The 20,669-nt window shown below is 40.4% G+C and overlaps 2 protein-coding genes across 4 annotated transcripts in view; one reads left to right on the top strand and one right to left on the bottom strand.

Moving 5' to 3' along the window:
- The window catches only part of zcchc24 (zinc finger, CCHC domain containing 24), a 34,531-nt gene extending 27,785 nt beyond the window's left edge, over window positions 1-6,746 (bottom strand). Inside the window, exons 1-2 of the mRNA XM_040140084.1 lie at window positions 6,269-6,746; window positions 2,646-2,846 (exon numbers count right to left, since the gene is read on the bottom strand). Coding sequence (XP_039996018.1) covers window positions 2,646-2,846; window positions 6,269-6,508 — 441 coding nt within the window. The 5' untranslated portion in view covers window positions 6,509-6,746. The remainder of the gene's footprint in view (window positions 1-2,645; window positions 2,847-6,268) is intronic.
- Window positions 6,747-8,098: 1,352 nt separating this feature from the next.
- Window positions 8,099-18,204, top strand: anxa11a (annexin A11a). 3 transcript variants are annotated; one of them, XM_040139539.1, is made up of 15 exons: window positions 8,099-8,304; window positions 10,118-10,408; window positions 11,830-11,912; window positions 12,606-12,974; window positions 13,170-13,257; window positions 13,814-13,908; window positions 14,202-14,315; window positions 14,502-14,592; window positions 15,066-15,145; window positions 15,242-15,298; window positions 15,429-15,522; window positions 15,718-15,813; window positions 16,901-16,959; window positions 17,091-17,213; window positions 17,512-18,204. In XM_040139539.1, the coding sequence occupies exons 2-15, from the start codon at window positions 10,120-10,122 to the stop codon at window positions 17,569-17,571; spliced, it is 1,698 nt and encodes a 565-aa protein (XP_039995473.1). In that variant the 5' UTR covers window positions 8,099-8,304; window positions 10,118-10,119; the 3' UTR covers window positions 17,572-18,204. The 3 variants fall into 3 exon arrangements, with proteins under 3 accessions (XP_039995473.1, XP_039995474.1, XP_039995471.1); XM_040139540.1 differs by having other exon boundaries at window positions 8,101-8,304; window positions 12,753-12,974; XM_040139537.1 differs by lacking the exon at window positions 8,099-8,304 and having other exon boundaries at window positions 10,108-10,408.
- The last annotated feature ends 2,465 nt before the right edge of the window (window positions 18,205-20,669 follow it).

Below are 20,669 nucleotides of genomic sequence, written 5' to 3'. Positions count from 1 at the left end.
TAGGCATGTGTCATTCTTTTCTTTGTATGAACAAATCCCATGAAAAGATACAAACCAAATATGCATTAGTCTGTTTCTTAATACTTTCTGACTTGCTTACCCTGCCTGTGGCACCCAGCCGCAAGCCCATTGGTTCCTACTGACGTACATTTTCAAGAAAAGGTCACCAATGAATAGTGTTATTTTTAAATAAAAGTATAAGTGATTTTCTAAACCAACTGGGCGCTGTAGCCTTTGGCAAACGTTACACAAGCAGGTGTTAATAATGCATTTGTTAAGGACTATTTTCCGCTGTGGATTAACACATATTTGGTGTTCGAACACCTCATCCTGTAAAAAAAGTGTGTCTAAGTAAAATGTTTAAATGCAATGGTAAAAGTCACAGCACAAAACAACACGATAAAACATGTCGAGGTGAAGCCTAAGAGGAAGACTGTACATGTCATCAGAAGGTGATTCACCATGCTAGACCTGGATAACAAACTTAGCAGTGCTCTGTGAAGCAGGAGCCTCTGTTTTCATTGGCAAAGAACCTCTGGACAGGACAAACTATTAGTAGGGACACATTCATCCTCAAATGCATTCCAGCGCAGGCAGATACCAGAAACTCCATGGGCACACAACTGATCACAGCACTTTGTGAAACAGAGTAAGGATTAAATAGGACATGAAAATATTGTTTTGGAAAATGACAATTGTTGGCTAACAGGTAAGGTGAACACACTTGCCATTAAAAACTCATGTTTCTATTGCGAGATGTGTGTCACATCTGTTATTTGGGTCTTCAGCTGGTTAAGTAAGGCTGAGCTATCCTTGGCTAGGCATGCAATGACAGGTGATTGGGCAATAGTGTAAGTGATATAGCACAAATGGAAGGAGAATTTATAAGGAAAAAAACCCAGGAGAGACCTAAAGAACTGATGTTGTTGAACTGTGTAGGTGTGGAGGCCGTTTGGAAACTTTGCAGCTTTTTAAGTTACTGTTGGCAGTTTAACGAACAGCTGAAATACAAAACAGAAGACAGCTGAGTGTGATTTTGAGGTCCACTCCTGAATGCTTTTACATCTATAGCAAGACTGATTTCACAGCTTCTGCTGTAAAATGGGGTTTTGTTTAATACAGCAACAGAAATTTGGTCATATGGAAAAGACAATAAATATACTACGGTAGATTATGTATTACTTAATGTACACCTGCTCCAACACTGAGTATCAGTATCATTTGATCAATGCTCACATTAACAACTAAAGCATTACATAAAGGAAAAAGAAAGGCAATAGTTACATGTTGCATGATATACTATGACACAAATTTCCCGTTGGAGTTGTCAGTAGATGATCGAATTCCCACACATTGGAGTTCGGAGCTGTCTAGGAGATATTTCATCAGTACACAGGTCTTTTACAGACCTCCCGAGACCAGTCATCATATGTCATAAAGCAAGTCAAAGCATTTTAATCTCACATCTGCTCCTCATTACCATTCCATGCAAAAGAAATTCAGGACTGGGGTTAGGCCGTTGCACCTCACCCAGGGAAAGGGAGAGAAGAAACATGGGAGAGGCAAAGCACAGCCGGAGAGAGCATGGAGCAATACAACACCAAAAGGACAGATCCACCACGGCAGATCCATAGTCCCTTTCTTCTTCAACAACTCCAGAAACTCCACAAAATATCCCTTCATGAACACAACGTTAGTAACTCATAAGCACAAGTTTTTCTCTCATTTACATGTAGATATTGAGTGACTGCACACTTGCATCAACTGGCTGCCAAACCAGGCCCTTTTTCTTAAACAAGACATTTTCCGCCCAGATCTCATTTAAAAGTTAACTGGCAGGGATTATTTAAAACCTAAAATTCTCCCGGTGCTTAACAAGGTGAGTTTAGATTTAAGGAGATGACAACAGCTGGGAACCTCATTGGTCACACATTAGTGTGTTGTAACCTCCATGCAAGACCTCAGGGTGGATTTACCACGGTGCCGCACAAAAAAAAAAAAAAAAAAAGATGCAATTTTTAAAAAGACTGAATCAGTGTAAAACTGGAAGGCAGAGGAATGCAAATGTAACTTAGTGGATTAATATAATATTTCCAGCTACTTGTCAGAAAGGATGGCTGTGATAGTATTTGTTCATGGTTTTTTGATTCTCAAAAAACAAGCTTACACAGCTAACATGATGATCCACTACTAAGACAGACAGTTTCACCTTTGACTCTTGAACTAGCCCAACAAGTTTATTTATCATGGCTATAACAGATGGTTTCATGCAGTGCATTGCTGTGGCAGCTAAGATGCACACAAACACACATATTCACACACTCGCACTCATGACTACAGAAGACAGAGGCCAGCCTGTTTAACAAGTAGGTCAGACCAGAGCCAAAGAGAGAGAGAGAGAGGGAGAGAAAGACAGAGAGGCATTGGCTGGAGCAGGCACAGCTTTTAGTGCCATTATTGGCTTGTGTGAACCAAATGAAACAAAACTGACGAAGTCACATAGTTATTGCAATAAAAAACACAAGATTAGTAATTAAACAACTGAAAGGTATGTATACCCACCAATAGTGACTTATATGATGTTATAAGATATTTGTGTCATCTGAAGCCTAGATTATGTAATATATGTGTGTTACAAGTCTCACCTGAGGGCAGTCTTTGATGTAGTGGCCCTTGTTGAAGCACAGGTGGCACAAGTAGTTGGGTGGGGGTCTTTTGTTGGGTTTTCTTGGCTCTGAAGAGAGGGAAAGATCTGAGAAATGGTCCGTCAGGGAGTTGAGTCCATCCACGATGTTGTTCAGGGAGCCATAGGGGGACACATTCTTATACACGTTGTTGTTTAAGGCCTATAAAATGAGAATAATATCAGATGAGCTTCAATTTTCACATATAATTCTTCAGATTCTTATTCTAAACTTTATCGAGCACCATATATCTTAAATAAGATAAACAACAATCTTGGGACGTCTTCACATACAATTCCCAACTGTCACAGTTTGTGTGAGTTGTTGACAAATGTTAGACTGGACAACATTACCACATACAAAATAGTATCACATACATTACTGCATTTCTAAAATACTGAGATTAATCACCAATTTCCTTTATGTGCACTATGTCCTATTTTCTGTTGCGCAAAAAAAATGAAGAAAAAAAACCCCCTCCAAGATCATTTCTCTCATTAAATTCAGAACATCTGGCGAGAGGCCCAGCTGTGCTCATGAGCTGGAAAAGTACTGAGCAGGTCCACAGAGAAAGACAGAACTTTGCAGAGGATGACTCATTGTAAACAACATGGGAGGCATGTTCCCTCATCAGCCTGGGGAACATCAGCAATGTCACCATGCACTGTTGGCGGTAAACTAGCCATGGTCAGTGTTTGTAGTCTGCTCGGAGCCACAGAACGCCGTGTTGCATGCCACAGAGCCCAATGAATTCATGGAAGATGCCCTCTGAATATTAATAACAGGGAAAGCATTGCCTGCAGTCTCCCCTCTCATTCATGTCTTCCTGTGTTCAAATACAATCCAGAAATGACAGACAGGAAGTGACTTCTGGGTGAAGCGATGCTGCTGATTATAGACAAGTTGCTAAGTAAACAAGTCTAACTAGTCATCTGCCTCGACATTTAATAGTTTAACCGCACTAATAACAAATGTTTGAAACACCACTGGCAAGTACTAACATCGCTGAGGACATAGGTATTATGAAATCCATATAGATAGACTCTTCCTCATCACTGACGGCCAGGCCTCTTTTTAGGACACAGATTTGTGTCTTGGAAATAATGTTAATGTTGATGTTTAATGTTGCACAGCGCAGATGAACCTTACACTTGGCAACCCCGGCCAGCAACGAAAGCCAAAGCTTTATCTGCAGGCTGTGAGACTGCCTTGCTAACTAGCTCTAGCCTTAAGACTCGTGTTCATTTATTACATGTAGTCATCGTAAATCAAGCGTTACGGCTCTGTAGCTTTGCAAGTTTTCCGCCTGACATGTGTTTTAGCTCTTTGTATTTACTCTGTTATATATTACCACTCCCTGCGGAAATGTACGTGTTTGTGTATTTGCTAAACGTAAGTCTTATTGCAGATTTTTAAATTTTTTAACAAATCAAAAAAACAGGAAAGTTTATGTTCCTCACATTTCCTCAGTTTGGCCTGAAATCTCCTACTGTCAGCTCAGAGGAAACAGATTTCACACACATCTGCTAGTGGTGGGGTGAGACTGTTTGTTTATTTTGTGTGTCTGTGAGTGAGTGAGTAACTGACTGACTGACTGACTCAGCAGGCGGTCGTGTGTTTATGTGTGTGGCGATTGATGTGTATGTGCGTGTCGGCCAACACAATGAGGACTAAACTGGTATCATTACCAATCACTGCGTGTTCAAGTGAGGGGGACAACTGCAGCAGATCCGTGACTGTTTTCACAGGTCCAGGGATGAGGTGTTACCCCGCAGGGAGCAATCACACTTTGATATGTTTATACCAGAGCTGTTGTGTCTGGTGGAAACTTTAAAGGTGACTGATCAGAGGCAAAATAAATTCCACAGTAAATTACCGTCAGGGTTGAATAAATCCAGAATGGTTATTAATGTTCAAAAGTCACATTAAAGTATTTGTCTTCCTGGCCTGGAAATAAATGATGAGGAGGAAGAGGGATAAACATTTAAACAAAGCTGTCAGGATCTGAAACTGTGGTAAGCATACTTGATTTGTGTCACAATACGAGTTCCCAATCAACAACAAATTATTTATCACTGTTTCCTTTCAAGGAGACTGTTGTGTGATCCCTCACTGCAAAAACAACCACATTTTGTATTACTCATCTCATCATCAAATCCCTGAAGAGGTTTATTTTACTTGGCTTAGCCGGTACAGTAAGTTGCAAAATGCCCCCCACCCCTTAAACCGTTTCCAGACTTTGTGTGTGTTCCCTCACTTTGAAACACTTTATACTCATGTGGATTGAATTGCATCACGCAATTGCATGTAAGGGATAATTTTTAGACGACTGTTTCATTTTTAATGACTTCAAAAGGCCTCCATGGTTACCACCATAATAATGGACGCTGGCGCTAGATGGTGAAAACACCATCCATCCACTGCTGGAGTTTCCAACACATAAGCATCATAGTAACGTAGATTTAAGAAGCTCAACTACAGTGTAACGAACACATTGGGAAGCTGTACACTCTTTACCCTACCATTTTGCCCAAAGTACATGATTATTTTTCTGTATGTATGTGAGTGGGTGCAGTTGAGGGGTTCTTTTTACACGGCGTGGTCTGCAGTGTCAGGTTTGCACCCTGCATACATTATCGGCATGTTTGTCCCTAAAATTACACAGAGCTACAAAAATAGACAATATGTAAACAAGGATTGACTCTGTTTTCACAACCTGGTCTATTTGAAGGAGTCAGAGACCTCAGCAAGAGGCTGCAGTGTCCCGCTCTCTCCAGACAGAGGCGTGCAGGGGACTCTCTTTCCATCTGTCCACCTTTAACTATCCGATCAGAGGCATGTCTGATTAAAACGTATTTTTGCACAGCAGTTTCGCCTTAAATTTGAACCATAACTTACCAGTTTGCTGAAAACAGACTCGTTTATCCAGAATTATTTCATAAAATCGTAGAGAAAAGGCAACGGAGTTGTCTATATATAGAGACCTTAATGTGGTATTTAACTATCTAACTATCCAGTAAGATCCTAACTTGTTTAATTAAGCTTTAATAACCTCATCCAAATGACATTACAATTTTTTTTCCAAACAATCCTACAGTATTCCTACAGTTTGAGTATAACTGAGGTACTCATAAATGAGTTTATATTGACAATGTGACACTATATACTTTTAGTGCGCTGACTACTTCCTGTGGAATCATGTTAATCCTACAGTACTTCTTTGCCCCTCACAATTTTTTGAAGTGGTATGGTACAGAAGCCTATGTCCCTCTTGCGTTATATAAACTATGTCAAGTATTCTGATGTACTGTTTAGAAGGAGTTTGTCGACGATATATTCAAAAGGTCAATGCCCTAAAATGCTGCTTTAATAAGACCATTTGAACTTACTGTCCATATTAGAAATATCATGGCGGTTATGTATATCCTACCAGAATAGCCCATGCTGTACATGCTCAAACATTTGCCGAGAGACGTGCAACAGCCAACAGATCAGCCAACACGGCTTCACACTGCGGTAAGCTCGACCACTATCTCACGCTCTGAAGTGTCCCAGAGAATGTTTTGCGGCGCACTGCGTTTCACCTCATTCCGCTGCAGCTGGAAGAAGTTGTTGAGATAGTTGGAGTTCAGGGAAGAGCTCAAGTCCGCCGCGCCGGGAGTCTTGCTGAAGCTGAGATCCGGGTGGGAAGAGTTGGGCTCGGGTCTGAACGCGTCAAAGGCGCTGGTCTGGTGGGGGTCTTGCAAGGAGAGATAGACCCAGTTGAGGAGTTGCGCAGGCTGGTACACGGAGGCACTCGTGTCTATGGCAGACAACAAGCTCATCTTTCAATTCAAATGGCTAAGCCAGATTTTCCACCGCTGATTCTTGGACTGGCCTCAACTCTTTTGCCGTCTTGCTTTTCGCTCCCGTACCCCGGCAGATGGCAAGAGCTCCTTTCTTTCTTTCTTTCTTTCTTTTTTTTTTTTTTTTTTTAACCCCGTCAAGGACCCTGTCCTCCTCACGCCGGGAGCCTCGCCCCAGTTAGATGTTTCTCAAAAGTCATCGCGCTACCATGTCAGTATAAAAAGTTCTCCCCTGCTCCCCATGGTCCGCTATCTGCCTTTATTGCGGCGGCCACGGGGAGGCTCTTTGAATATGTAATGAAGACGACCCCGCGTCACCGAGGACGCGGGCCAATCAGCGCCTGGCGTGTGAATATTCATTCATAGCCAACTGGCAGAGGCAAACGGTTCAACCCGACGGCCCCGCGTTGCCACAGTAAATATTCTGCCACATCAGTAATTAAATTAAGCCAAATTTAACAGAGTATCTATGAGCCATGCGGTGAAGTTTATTACTTACCTACTGACTTGTTACATTTCTTGTTAATAAAAACTGTTTTGTCTATAGGTGTGTGTGTGTGTGTGTGTGTGTGTATGTGTGTGTGAGAGAGAGAGAGTGGTGATGGGAGGGGGGGGTTAAAATAGGTGTTTTATTTATTCAGCTACAGAGGCGAGCAGTTGCACTTAACTGACTAGTATCTGGAGTTTCCCTGTGACTTCCGTTAATGTAGTAAAGGCCTAGAACAAGTCAACAGTGTTGCCTGTCACTAATTCAGTCAGCCGTCTGGAAAAGCGTTTCTTCATGTGTGAAACAAAAAAAAAAAAAAAAAAGCTGGATCTATGGTGATTAAAAATAAGCATAATTAGCAAAACGCCAATCAATCGAATCAGTGGTGTGGAGAAAGCTTTAAAATGGCTCCCTCTTGTGCAAATGTCCGTCACACACACACACACACACACACACACGCAGCGCAGCTGTGACATTTCTGACGTAATCAAGGCGTATGGCCTACCTGCTGTAAAGGTGGGATCGGTGACGTGGAAGCATGTAAAAAAAAAAAGTCAATTCCCTGTTGGTGACCATCATCACATCACAATCCCAAATGTGAACCAAAAACAATCATACGTTGGGAAAAGCAGACACTCTGCTTTATTCTAGTGTCAAAAACCATTCATTTCATTTACAGACCCCATTTTTAATAATATCTCAGTCATTTGCATTTGCACTAAAATTATAGTAATTATAATTGTTACTGTAAAATTATACAATATATGATATACAGAAATATACCGATTAGTATATATATATAAATCGTAGTCTTTTCTTTGCAGTCTAATCAGATTGTCAAGAGTCAGTAAATGTGCCTGTGTGTCAGTAAACATACATTTTACAGGTGGTTTAACCAAGTTTTAGATTGACGTCCGCTTGCCTGGTCACGGCACCGTTTGTTTTTTCGGCGACGCGACCTGTCAAACAGAAGACCCATTCTGAAAGACTACGTGACGCTGGCGTGTGTCACATTTTCCATCACATGATTGATGTCATGTGTCTATATGTCCAGTGTTTATATCTATGAACGTGGGTCACATAGCCGAGAGAGAGAGTGAGTGAGTGAGTGAGTGAGTGAGTGAGTGTGTGTGTGTGTCTGTCACGGCTCCCTGACGGGGAGATAAATGGGTGGGTTCTCTAAGTGGAAACTATGAGTCCCACCCACGGCAGTTTATTAAGAGTCGGCCCTGCGAGTGGTTTCGGAAAAACGCTTTCTCCAGGAAGAAGAAACTGCAAGCTGAAGAAAGTAAGTGCCAAGATCAGACAACTACCCAAAACAGGACGAGCTAAGATAATGAATGATACACCGGCACGCCTTAGGAGTCGTATTTGGATAAGCTGGAGCTTGTATCGCGGAGTCGTTTTGTGGTGCGAGGTTGCTGTGCCGCTAGCCTGCCGACGTAGCCGCTGGCTTCGCTAGTGGCCTCAGCTAAACCGTTTAAGGCTGCGACACGGCCGTCTAAGTCGCGGTTTCGGTCGTGTGTGCTTACGTGCGGTTAAGGTAGCTAGCTGAGATACGATATAGGCCTGGGCCCCCTTGACAAGGCTCGCCTAGCTGCATTATGTAACGTGGTTTGGTGGGTTACTCAGCTAGCTCCCAATAGAAGTTCCGTACAGGCCAGAAGCGGATGTATTTGAAAAATTGGACCACAGTCCAAAAAAATTGACCTCTTGTTTGTGTTTTAAGATAAATGTTTTTACATTGATTAGCGTAATCTTGTATTATACTATTTAAAGCAATCAGTGTTACGTTATTGTACTAACTAGCATAGATAAATTAATTCGTAACGTACTTGGCGGTTGTTTTTTTTTTTTTTTTTTAAGCAATTGTTATGTTTATTTTTTTTGCCCAAAGTGAGTGAATATGGGCGTTCCTTCACTTTGCAGCTATGCAGTGTGGTATTTTGGTCAGGTCACAGTGTTTCTGAGTATTTTTGAAACATTTTGACCCAGAAGCAGGCTAACCACGTTTGATTTGACCAAATGTTTTACGTCAGTTGATGAAGGATTCAACACGGACACTTTGACTCAGCCTTCGGGCAACTGAGATGGACATCAGCAGTAAGGGTATGGGGAGGAAGTGTATGGGAGGCTAAGAGTATGTAACAGTTTACTCCCGAGTCATTGCGATTGCAATAACGCCTTTCTGCAAAAAAATATGAAAGTCATTGATTAAATATTCCTGTATTCACTCCTATGTCATAGGATTTGACACTTTATTTCACAGGGTAGCTCCCTCTGCCCCGTGTGCTTATTCAAACACATTAACGTCTCTTTTTCCGTGTCCATAAAATGCAAAGCAGGGAAGACTGTTCCATTTAAGTCCACTGAAAACAGTTTTACCATGGAACAAGTAGGACTACTGCAATAACGGCTTTTCATACAAACCTTAACCAAAACGAGAGTTTCCCCACCACCCCGTCCCTCATCTAAAAATGTCTGTGACCCGGCACCCCTGGAATCGAGAGTTTTGCCCTTCATTAGATTGCAGTGACACTGACTTTGCTCCAGTCAGCAACGCAGTTGGAGGTGAAAAGGCTACAAGCTCCCTTCCTATCTGGAAAGTAACTGAAACCCAGAGAACCAGTCTGTTAGGCCTGTAGGTGTTTGGCTATAGGTTTACTTAAAAGGCACAATACTAAGTCAAGGACCTCAACCTATAAAGCAGACTAGTATTGTATGTATTGCTACAATAACAACAACTAACTATATGACTACTGTAAGTCGGTGCTACATTTTTCAAAGCAGACAGTTTGGTATAGTATAATGAAGTATTCTTCCCAGAGGGAAAAGATGAGGAGGAGCAGGTTTTTTTTTTTTTTTTTTCTTTACAGCCAGGTGTGTTTTTAATTCTCTTGTTGCTATGTCAGTGCATTCAGTATGTCTTTAGGGTGCCCTTAACAGCAAAGCGTCCCTTCTTTTAATTCTTCTTTACCAACATTTGGCAGTGGAACTGGTGCATTTCTGTCTACGCTGCTGCACAAGATGAACATTGTACTATTTGGTTATAGGTCATGTTTGGCAGCCCTTTGACTGACAGTTCTGTTTTATGTTTAAAGCCATGAGCTACCCTGGATACCCTCCACAGGCAGGCGGATACCCTCCACAGGCAGGCGGATACCCTCCGCAGGCAGGCGGATACCCACCTCAGCCTGGTGCTTACCCGCCTCAGCCTGGAGCTTACCCGCCTCAGCCTGGTGCTTACCCTCCTCAAGCTGGCGGCTACCCGCCACAGGCTGGCGGCTACCCGCCACAAGCTGGCGGCTACCCACCGCAGGCTGGTGCCTATCCGCCACAGGCAGGAGGCTATCCACCGCAGGCTGGAGGCTACCCACAGGCGCCACCACCAGGTAAGCAATCATGCAACACTGCAAAAATAATCTGACATTTTGGCAAATGTACATATTCGCTCATTCGCCAAGCGTTCGGTATTGATACCAATCTCATGTCTGTATGGTAATAAATATGACTGCCTGCAGTGCAGTATCTTATTAAGCCGGAGACAGACAAATAGGAGTTTTGATTTGATTTACCCTTGACCCCCTTGACAGTTGGAGGAGAGATCTGGTCTGGGACCCTGGTCGGTTCTGATGTTCGAGCCAGATTATCTGGTAATGTGAGGGTTTTACAGATCCAGTCTTTAAAAACCTCCCAAACTGCTTGCTTGGTCCCCCTGTCCTTCAAACATGTTCGATACTTAGGAGTTAAAATGGGGTGATTGTAATTGATTTTGTCAGCTCCGGAGCAGCTGACGGAGTTACAACGTTCTTGCCCTTGAGACTCACATTAGCTAGCATACTACTGTTGACAAACATTAAAATCTCACCTCCAGCTCTCACTGAAGAATAGACGATCCACGTTGACTGCGTCTCCTGAACAATTTTCTCATCCATACTCATTTAGCCCTCTGCTTTTTTTTTTTTTTCTTCACTGCAAAGTATTACTAATGTTGTAAATTGTTGCACCACAGTCTCCTTTTGTGTTTACATCTGCTTCCCCAGGAGTTCATGTGAGATTAGGTCACTTGAGTTGGGTCATAGCTCTCCTTATGTGTGTGATGCAATCCGATTTCAGAATCGGTTAGGTTTTTGAAACTTCTGTAGTTTGAGCATGGCTTTAGTTTAGAAGAAAGACTGACTGCACAGGGGAAAAGTATCTCTTTCCAGAGTAGCAAGATGGTGTTCTTTGTTGTCCAGCTCTTAACAAGAAAGTGAATAAGTATCTTTCCCAAAATGTCAAACACCTTCAAATCTTCAATAAATTATCTGTGACCATTAAGGGACAGAAACACTACAAAACAAATTTCAGAGAAATAATCTGATGTACAATCAGTTTATTAAGTAGTTATGGTATAAAATATTAGCGAAAACTGGCTACTTTTACATCTAGCACTCAAATCAGAGCAACATGAGCATCCCATTAGACAATTTGATTGTACCAGCAGAAAAATTAGGCTGATGTGAAACAGATTGCATGGTCAAAATATTCTGGTGCCTATTGTAGAACTGGTGAGTCAGTGTTGTTGTTGTGTTTGTAGGCAACAGGGACCATGAGACTTGTAGTTAATAGTGGATTCTTTCCCTCAGAAACAAAGAAAGCTCTGCTGTTGTTAAGAGAAACAAGTCCCACAGTTCATCCATCACAGAGTACTCCCATTCTCTGTCAAGCCCTCTTTTCACCTGCCTGTTAACTACTTGGAAAGTGTGAAAAGGGAAGTTTAGGATACATCCTCCACTCTCTTGAAGAGCTTTATCTTCATTATCTTCTCCAGGGAGCTGGGGTGGTGGCCCTGCTGGTGGTTATCCCTCCATTGGTCTTGATAGCTTAACCAACCCTGGATACAATGCTGGCATGGTAAGTTTAACTTAAAAAAAATCACCTTCATCTGCACCCAGAAAATTCTTAATATATGTGAAATGCAACATCATCAGATTATTCCATTGAATATTCCAGTTAGAATGAATTACACAGCCATTAATGGAATATCCAATCCTTTCACTTTACGGTAAGACCATCCCAAAGTCTGCATCCTAAAATCCTCAGCACTGCCATTGTCTTTGTCAGCTTCTCTTTCAAGTTCTCTTGCATGAGAAAAACAGTCATATACTTCACTCTTATCCTTGCTTCTAAAACGTACCAGTATGATGCAAATTTAAAAAAAAAAAAAAATTTTTATACCTCTTGTTTTTCTGATACGTTGTCTTTTCTGTCCTGTGTTTGTGTTATCAGATATCTGAATTTCCATTCCATAATAAAGCAGAGCCACACTTTGTTTGGATACTTGTACATCATGTAAATGGTAGATGTCCAAAACATCAGCAACATTAACTTCAATTTCTCCTCTGAAGTTAGATCCAAGATAGGGGAAATTCACGTGAAAATAAATTAAACATTGATTGAAAATAGAATTAATTAAAAATTTTAAAGTAAATAAGAATAAAATAAATATAATCCAAAAAAGGTGTGACCAGCTCTCCTTGCTTTGCAAAAAATAATTTTCAAGGATCAGTGCACATATTATGGGATTCCAATCTTTCCAAATCACAGGCCAACCAGATCTCTGCAGGTATGGGGGGTTTTACTCCAAACCCATCCTTGTTTGCCCAAGCCCCCGTGGGGTACCCATCTCCCCCTCAGCCTGGTGGGTATGGTGCCCCCTCCCCTAACCAACAGTCATATGGCCTGTACCCACAGCCAGGAGGGACAATGCCCCAACTCCAAGGCCAAGGCATGAGCTACCCCGGTCAGCCAGGCCAGACTATGCCAGGATACCCTGGTGCACCATCACCTAACCCTCCCATGCCCGGTTGTGGAGGAGCACCAGCACCTATGCCAGGGTACCCAAGGGTCCCATCACCAAATCCATCCATGCCAGCATACGGAGGAGGAGCCATGCCAATAGCTCCACCTATCAATGTAAGAGACAATGAAAATGCTTTTTTTTGACCCTATTGGTTTTAAAAAAAATTATCTGTCTTCTTGGTACGCATCTCTGTCATGATGTGTCGTATCCACATTTTTAAACATGTACAATGTACTGTAGAAAACAGAATGAACTATAAGCTTTAATAACATTGTCACATTGCGGAAATTGCTGTATTGTTGCGTCAGAGAGGATTCAGGGGAACAATCAAGGACTTTCCTGGAGCCGACCCACTCAGAGATGTAGAGGTCCTGAGGAAGGCCATGAAGGGCTTTGGTGAGTGCTATGGGCAGAGATCGTAATCAGGGTTTGCTACTTGTTATGTTATTAATTTTATCTATTTTTTGAGCTGTAATTTCTTCTAATTGGTTGAAAGGATCATGGTCAGCTAGGATGTGTTTAGTTGATCAGTCATTTTTAATGTCTTTTATTTGGCAGGATAATGGGTAAAAAGTTCTTTCTAATCATTGGAAAATTACAGTCATCTATAATAATAGTACTCAAATATTTTTAGGTCTTTTATAAGCACATTTAAAGACTTTTATAGACCATTGTGCATGGATTCACTTAGCTGTTAAAGAACAATGATAGTGGAGAAACAGTGACAGATTTTATAATTAAATGACTAAATCAACTAGTAAAGGCATCCTATAACTACTAATTGAAGAGTAATTTCTTTTAGTTGTGGAGAGCCTTCATTTTCTGCAGGTTATAGATTTGTATTTAGAAAGATTTGTCATTTTGACATATAAATGGAATTAAGTCTTCTTTTTTTTTTTTTTTTTCCTTCTAAATCTGTGTCTGATTTGGCATTGTGGGCTTGTCTGTGCAGGAACTGATGAGCAAGCCATTATTGAACTACTGGGGAGTCGTTCCAACAAGCAGCGTGTGCCTTTGCTCCGGGCTTACAAAACTTCCTATGGGAAGGTAACAGACCTTTTCATGCTTATTTTTAATTTTATATACAGTTAATGTAGGAGCACATCTAATTTAAAAAAAAAACTGGTTATACAACAAGCACCATTTACCAGTACAGAATCACACGTGGCTCGGTGTACATTACCTGGCATGTGCTTAATAGTGACAAGCTGACAACAGGTGCTAATGCTGTCAGTAAAATGGAGAGGGGGTTGAATGTCCTCAGAGCTTCTTGCAGTAAGTTTTTCACAGCAGTGGTTAATGATGGTTTTGATTTATTCCAAGCATGTTTCCATTTTTAGGATCTGGTTAAGGACCTGCATTCAGAACTGTCTGGAGATTTTAGGAAGCTGGTCATGGCCATGTTGAAGAGCCCAGCCGAATTTGATGCCTATGAGCTCAACAGTGCCATCAAGGTAAATGCTCATAAAATGTTGTAAAAACACAGCTAAAGAAACATGTTTACATGATAAGATGATATTAGATATATTGCATTAGTTGTAAGTTTGAATAAAGATTCACTGCAAAAAAAAATAAGCAGGAAGTATTTTGGCTGCTCCAAGGCTACAGGATGAGGTGTCATTGTTCTATCTTCCTAACAGGGAGCTGGAACTGATGAAGCCTGTCTGATAGAGATCCTGTCTTCTCGCTCCAATGCTGAAATCAAGCAGATAAACCAGATTTACAGACAAGGTGAGATGCCTCACGGCGGTTTAATTTACTGCTCTGTTCTCCTTTATCTCACAGCATCACAACACTGTTGAAAGGGTGTTATTACAATAGTGGATAAGTTCAGCGTATCTAGATTTGGGTACCACCATAAAATTTCTAAATGCACGTTATGGCAAGGAATGTGTCACACGTATTTAGTGCTGGTCCGTTTAGTCAATAAAAAGACTGATAACAAGGATGCTTAACTTTGAATACATAAATGTATAAAAGTGAAGTGAATTCTTCAGTTTTGTGGTTTATTTCATTAATTGTTCAGCATTGTTTGCTATTTTATTTTTTATGCTTTTGTAGATATCTACAGGACCCTAGTATCCAAGCTTCTAGTATATCCATCTTGGTGTCCTCTGCTATTCTTGGTTTCAGACTAAGACCTTTTTTTTGTTTGTGTTTTTCTTTGACTAAAATTGTGTGTCATTAATATTTTGCCATTTCAGAATACAAGAAGTCACTGGAGAATGCCATTAGTGGGGATACCTCAGGCCACTTCCGCAGACTCCTGATCTCCCTCGCCCAGGTACAGATGTGATACAAATTAATTACCTGTATACGTGATATCTCTTAGCAATTACTTTCAGATTGTATTAGAAATGTTCTTCTCTCTACTTTGAAGGGCAATCGTGACGAACGAGAAACTGTTGACATCTCTGTGGCTAAACAAGATGCTCAGGTAAAGTCAGCTTTATTCTCATTAGTAATTATTGTTTGATGATTTATCTGCAACTTGGTAGTTGTTCGATTAATAACTCTATCGATTGCAAACACGTGCTGCTTTGTACACATTGCTGTTCTCCTAATAGGCCCTGTATGCTGCTGGAGAAAACAAGCTGGGAACAGATGAGTCCAAATTCAATGCTATTTTGTGCGCCAGAAGCAAACCTCACCTCAGAGCAGGTATTCTTTGTCAAGACATGTTCACAAGCGTCATCTGATAAGGTTCAACATTTAAGACATGTCAAAGGATAATTTAGAATCAAGCCACAAGTGAGAGTTTAGTGCTCTGCTAGCTATATCTCTGATGGTGTGTGTGTGTGTGTGTGTGTGTGTGCGTGTGTGCATGGATGCGTGGATGCATGCTTGCGTGTATAGTGTTTCTTGAGTACCAGAAGATGTGTGGCAGAGATATCGAGAAGAGCATTGACAGGGAGATGTCTGGAGACCTTGAGAGTGGCATGTTGGCAGTAGGTAAGAATACAAGCTCACCTTTTCAAATCTGGTCTTAGAGGGCCCACACCCATGTAAGGGGAATGTCAGAATTTGTTTCATGTAATAAGTTAATGACAAGTGTAGAGGCTTGTCTGTTTGATGTAACATTTAACCGTTAAACACTTTCAATGCCTATTATATTACATGCTGTGTTACAGTTAACTTAATAAACTATTCAAAGTAAATGTACTGAGCACCTGGGGTAGGGTTCCTTATAAATGTGCAGTCTCTTTGTTTTTTCTTTTTTGCACACATTTCTCAGGGTTATGGTACAGTAACCTGTTTTTAAATGTGTTCTATTTGAATCCTTCTGTTGGTTTGTGCTGCAGTGTTGGATTTTTGCCATTGCTTTTGAAGCTGTCTCATTTCACTCTCCTGGACAATGTTTTTGTTGATGATTTCACATCCTGTTTGTCGTTCATGTTTACATTTTTTTTTTTTTTTTTTTTTTTTTTTTAATCAAAATATAACTCACTTTGAAGCTGCAGTAATCGATATTTGGCCACTAGGGAGCAGGAAATCTCAGAAACAAGCGGACAAACACATCCCTGATTTTAATATCACCTTTTATAAAGTTGTTATGACTAACACAAAAGTAGTTGCCTGCCTATCTAGCAGACACATAGTCACATGATCACCCCACGGGGTTCGTGTTTTTTGCTACCTGATGAATGTAAGTTGTAGATGTTCGGTTTTCTCCATCAGTTAGTTGATAACTTTCTGCTATTTGGTGCTATAATAATAATCCTCTATGGGCTCGTCATTATGAGTGACTCCTCTTTTTTAAAATATAAATATACTGATTAATGCAGCTTTAAGTTTGCTTGTTGTCTTCATCTGTTACATTCTTTTGATGTATGCATAGCTTGATTTTACAGAGTTCACTTTCTGGATAGAACACAAGTAAAGTGTTGCTATCCTCATCTTCATTTTGTAGTGTTAAATATTACAGATCTCTTCTTGCACTCAAGAATCATATATTGATCTTTATTTGTATTGAAAAAACAAGTATGAATTAAAGAGGACATTGTGCTTGTGTTGGCAATAAGTATTTTCTCTGTTTCAGTGAAGTGTATTAAGAACACACCTGCCTACTTTGCTGAGAGGCTTTACAAGGCCATGAAGGTGAGGCTCGGTCTTGTTTGGATAATAATTTTCTCTACACAACTAAACAAGTGCAGAATAATAAGATTTATATCACCCTTAATGTGTGTATTTGTGTAAATGCGTGTGTGTGTCTGTGTGCATTTGTTCAGGGAGCTGGGACAAAGGACAAAACTCTGATCCGGATCATGGTCTCCCGTTCTGAGGTTGACATGCTGGATATCCGCCAGGAGTATGTTAAAAACTATGGCAAGTCGCTGTACACACACATCTCTGTAAGTATCTTCATCATTCACCCTAGACCGTAACTATTTGTTCAGTTACAACTTTTTTTTAAACTTTGGGCACTATGTATTAAACAGTCTGTATCTCCCATACGGTTCTTTCTATATTGATGCATACCTAGTCAAATTAAAGCTGAGACTTGGCAACTGTCCATATATTTATGGTCTGGACTGTATTTAATATAAATGAAATAGCCCCACAGCAGTGTGGATGATTTTAAAAAGCAATGAACAGACATGGTACGACAAACATCTGGATTATTTGCTAATGCATTTGTTCTGTTGACAGGGGGACACATCAGGAGACTACAAGAAACTCCTATTGAAGCTCTGTGGGGGCAGTGACTGAATTGGAAACAATCTCCAGTACATATATTTTCTATTGATATCAGATTTCTGCCTTATCTATGCGCAATATATACAAACCGCAAACCTGCATGCCAAGCCATTGCTCTCAATGCAATGTTTACCTATTTGTAAGAACCTCATATATTTTGCTATTTAGTTTCGTTTCTATATACAGTATGCAAAAAAAAGTTTTATATTTTTGCACTTGTGGTAACTTGATTATTTGAGTTGAATATACATGGCCATACAATCGATTAGTCAGAGATTAAATTTAAATTTTAAGAGTTATATATTTTTAAGATATTTTATTTCAATTGTGCCAATATGATCAGATATCTTGTAATATCTGGAATGTTTATCAGCTTGTTTTCTAATGTTCAGCAATGCTGAATAAAGTAAGAGACATAGAATACATAGCATTTAAGTACCAAAGTTAATGTTAATATGTGCAACTGTATTGTCTCTTCTATATTTTGCCTACACTTTACAATTCTTTGTTCATTATAGTTGTGCTTTATTTGCAGCAAAGTCTTTAATTTGTGTATCGTTTACTGTCATTGTTGCATATAAAAGCATCACATTTCATAAATTTAATGATTTTAGCTTCACGAGTCTTAGGAAATAAACATTGAGAACGCACACTGGAAGTATCTGTGTTTTGTCACATGCAAAATTCATTCAAGATTATTTGAAATATTATTTGAAAATCCTGCTAATGTCTATGAAATCCGTTCACTGCTTCACATGTAAAGGAGTCCCCAATTGTTGTACACAAATGGTTCTTATACTGATAGCACATGGTAGTAGCCCCAGCTCGCCAGTAGAGGGCAGTGAAGTCTTGGTCAACCCAAATAGCTACACCAAAAGTGTGAAATTCAACACTTCATATGGCTCATTATATGATGACATTAGATCAATAATCATGGTCACAATTCAGTTTAAATGTGTACAGACCACGTAATTCTCCTACCTCATTCTCAGCCAAAAACCAACCGGTGATTCTTAAATATGCAGCATTTTACTCAGTGATTACAGATGCATAATTTCTATTAGCTTGAGGGGTGTAAGGCCAGTATGTGTGGCTGCACATGAGGCTCTCCGTGCCTTATTAAGTCCCGTTGGCTTCCCTTAAAATGCTGTTGAACACACTTGACTGTAGAGATGTGGCTCTGCGCTCGGCTGGCTACAGCAGCGTGCGCGTGAGTTAACTGCACCACTATCAATAACTCCGTGAATTGAGGAGGGGTGAGCACGTGGAATTGATGGCATCCATAAAGCTGCCTTGGCCACATTAAACAAGACTAGCATGTCTGCAGTGCTGTCAGAGGCCTGGGGGACCTTTGGGCAAGCACCATGCGCGAAGAATCATTTTTGATCACATCATTTTAAAATCAACTAGAAATGGCAGAGAAGGCTTGAGGGCTTTAGATGGATGTTTAGATTACAATAACTAGAATTTTAAATGAAGATTAGATGCCATTAGTTTTGAGAAGCTAATTTAGACATCATTAGATGAATTTTATAAGGAAATTTCAAAGTGTTACAGCATGTATCTGCCAACATTGTAGTTTTGATATCATTATGATCAGAAACCTCCCATCTGTTGCAGGCGTCAACGTGAAGGCTTAGTAATTCACTGTTAATTAAAAACCATGAATTGTCTGATTTAATATCTACTTTAACTGATCTAATAATTTGGGAAGACTCTAACAGTGCCTCCAGGTCTTGGATATTGTGGGGAAATTATGGCTTTACCTTAAAAATGTCTTAGTGTGATGATGCAGGACACCGACAAACTTATTCTCTTCTAACATGTTCCTGCCTTCTCCTTAAATTTGGACATGCCCGTTCAACACCTTGGGAACACTGTCACCCTTGTGCATTCTCACAGGATGAAGATAGAATGGATTGCTGAGAATGAGTTAGATAGCTGCAGTAAATAAATGTGTTAAAAGTGAGTTGACAATAAAGTTGCTTTTCCACCCTAAGTACAGACGGCCTTTCCATTAACTAGATCTCTATTCAGCCTGTAAATAAAACAAAAATACATCAAATTTTCAGTTTGAGACAATTTGGCCAAGATAAATGATGGATATGCTTGTCGACAGTCTCTTCTATAAAAGATAAAGTTATTATCTACCCTGATCCAGGCTGTCTGATAAACAAATCCGTTTAATAATATTTCAGTAAATTATCAGACCGCTAGAAACACAACCCCTGTTGTCTAAATAATAAACTCATTCATACCCCAAAGATAAAAAGCATCAAGCTGTCTTCTCTATTCAAATGCGTGTCCTCAGAAGTAGGGTACAGACACAACCGTCCAATCTGTGTCAGCAGTGGGGACCTGCTTCCCTTTGATATGAATGAATTGTAATTAATTTTTCATCTAAAGGGACAGACATGGTTGCACAAGCTAGAGAGCACGGTAGAGAGACAGAAAGACGGGGAGAGAGAGAGAGAGAGGGAGGGAGGGAGAGAGTTGTAGATGTCACAATGAGATTCAGTGCATGCATGAATAAGGTCACGGTTTGAGAGGTATGCCTGCAGACGCCTGCCTCTGTGCCAACAATCTTTATTCAGCTGTAGACTGGAAGCGGAGTGCATCCATCATCATATTGTATTTCTCAAATCCCACTCAAATACACATTTCATTTGTCACCCCTTATTGCTTATGTGTTCACATGTGACTCACTTCCCTCTTGCATCTTATCCAACACACAGGTACAGTACATGCTGAAATTAGTTGCAGCGCTGCAGCTTAGCTATAGAAGTGTGGCGCACACGCCTGTGGCTACAGCAGCAGTCTTATGCAAGGATGAAATAAAACCCTTGTATTTTTACCGCTGCATTAGCATTTTTCTTGAATGGAATACCTAATGGAGTCAGCGAGGATAAGCATTGATTGGGTTCAGCTGATTTGACGTGTCTGGGTTAAATCAAAAGATTGTAATGAGGGATTGATATTACTTGGTTTATTAGAATTTTTATGACAAAAATTAATTGTATGCACTGCGGTGAGGCAGTGGGTTGCGTGACACAGACAGAATTTACACAAAGACAACGACAGATAACCAGTGGTGGATGAAGTACTCAGAT

Source organism: Xiphias gladius, chromosome 11, assembly GCF_016859285.1.
Source record: "Xiphias gladius isolate SHS-SW01 ecotype Sanya breed wild chromosome 11, ASM1685928v1, whole genome shotgun sequence".
Classification (NCBI taxonomy): domain Eukaryota; kingdom Metazoa; phylum Chordata; class Actinopteri; order Istiophoriformes; family Xiphiidae; genus Xiphias; species Xiphias gladius.
The sequence above is the reverse complement of the archived record's forward strand: the minus strand, read 5'-3'. Positions and strand labels throughout refer to the sequence as shown.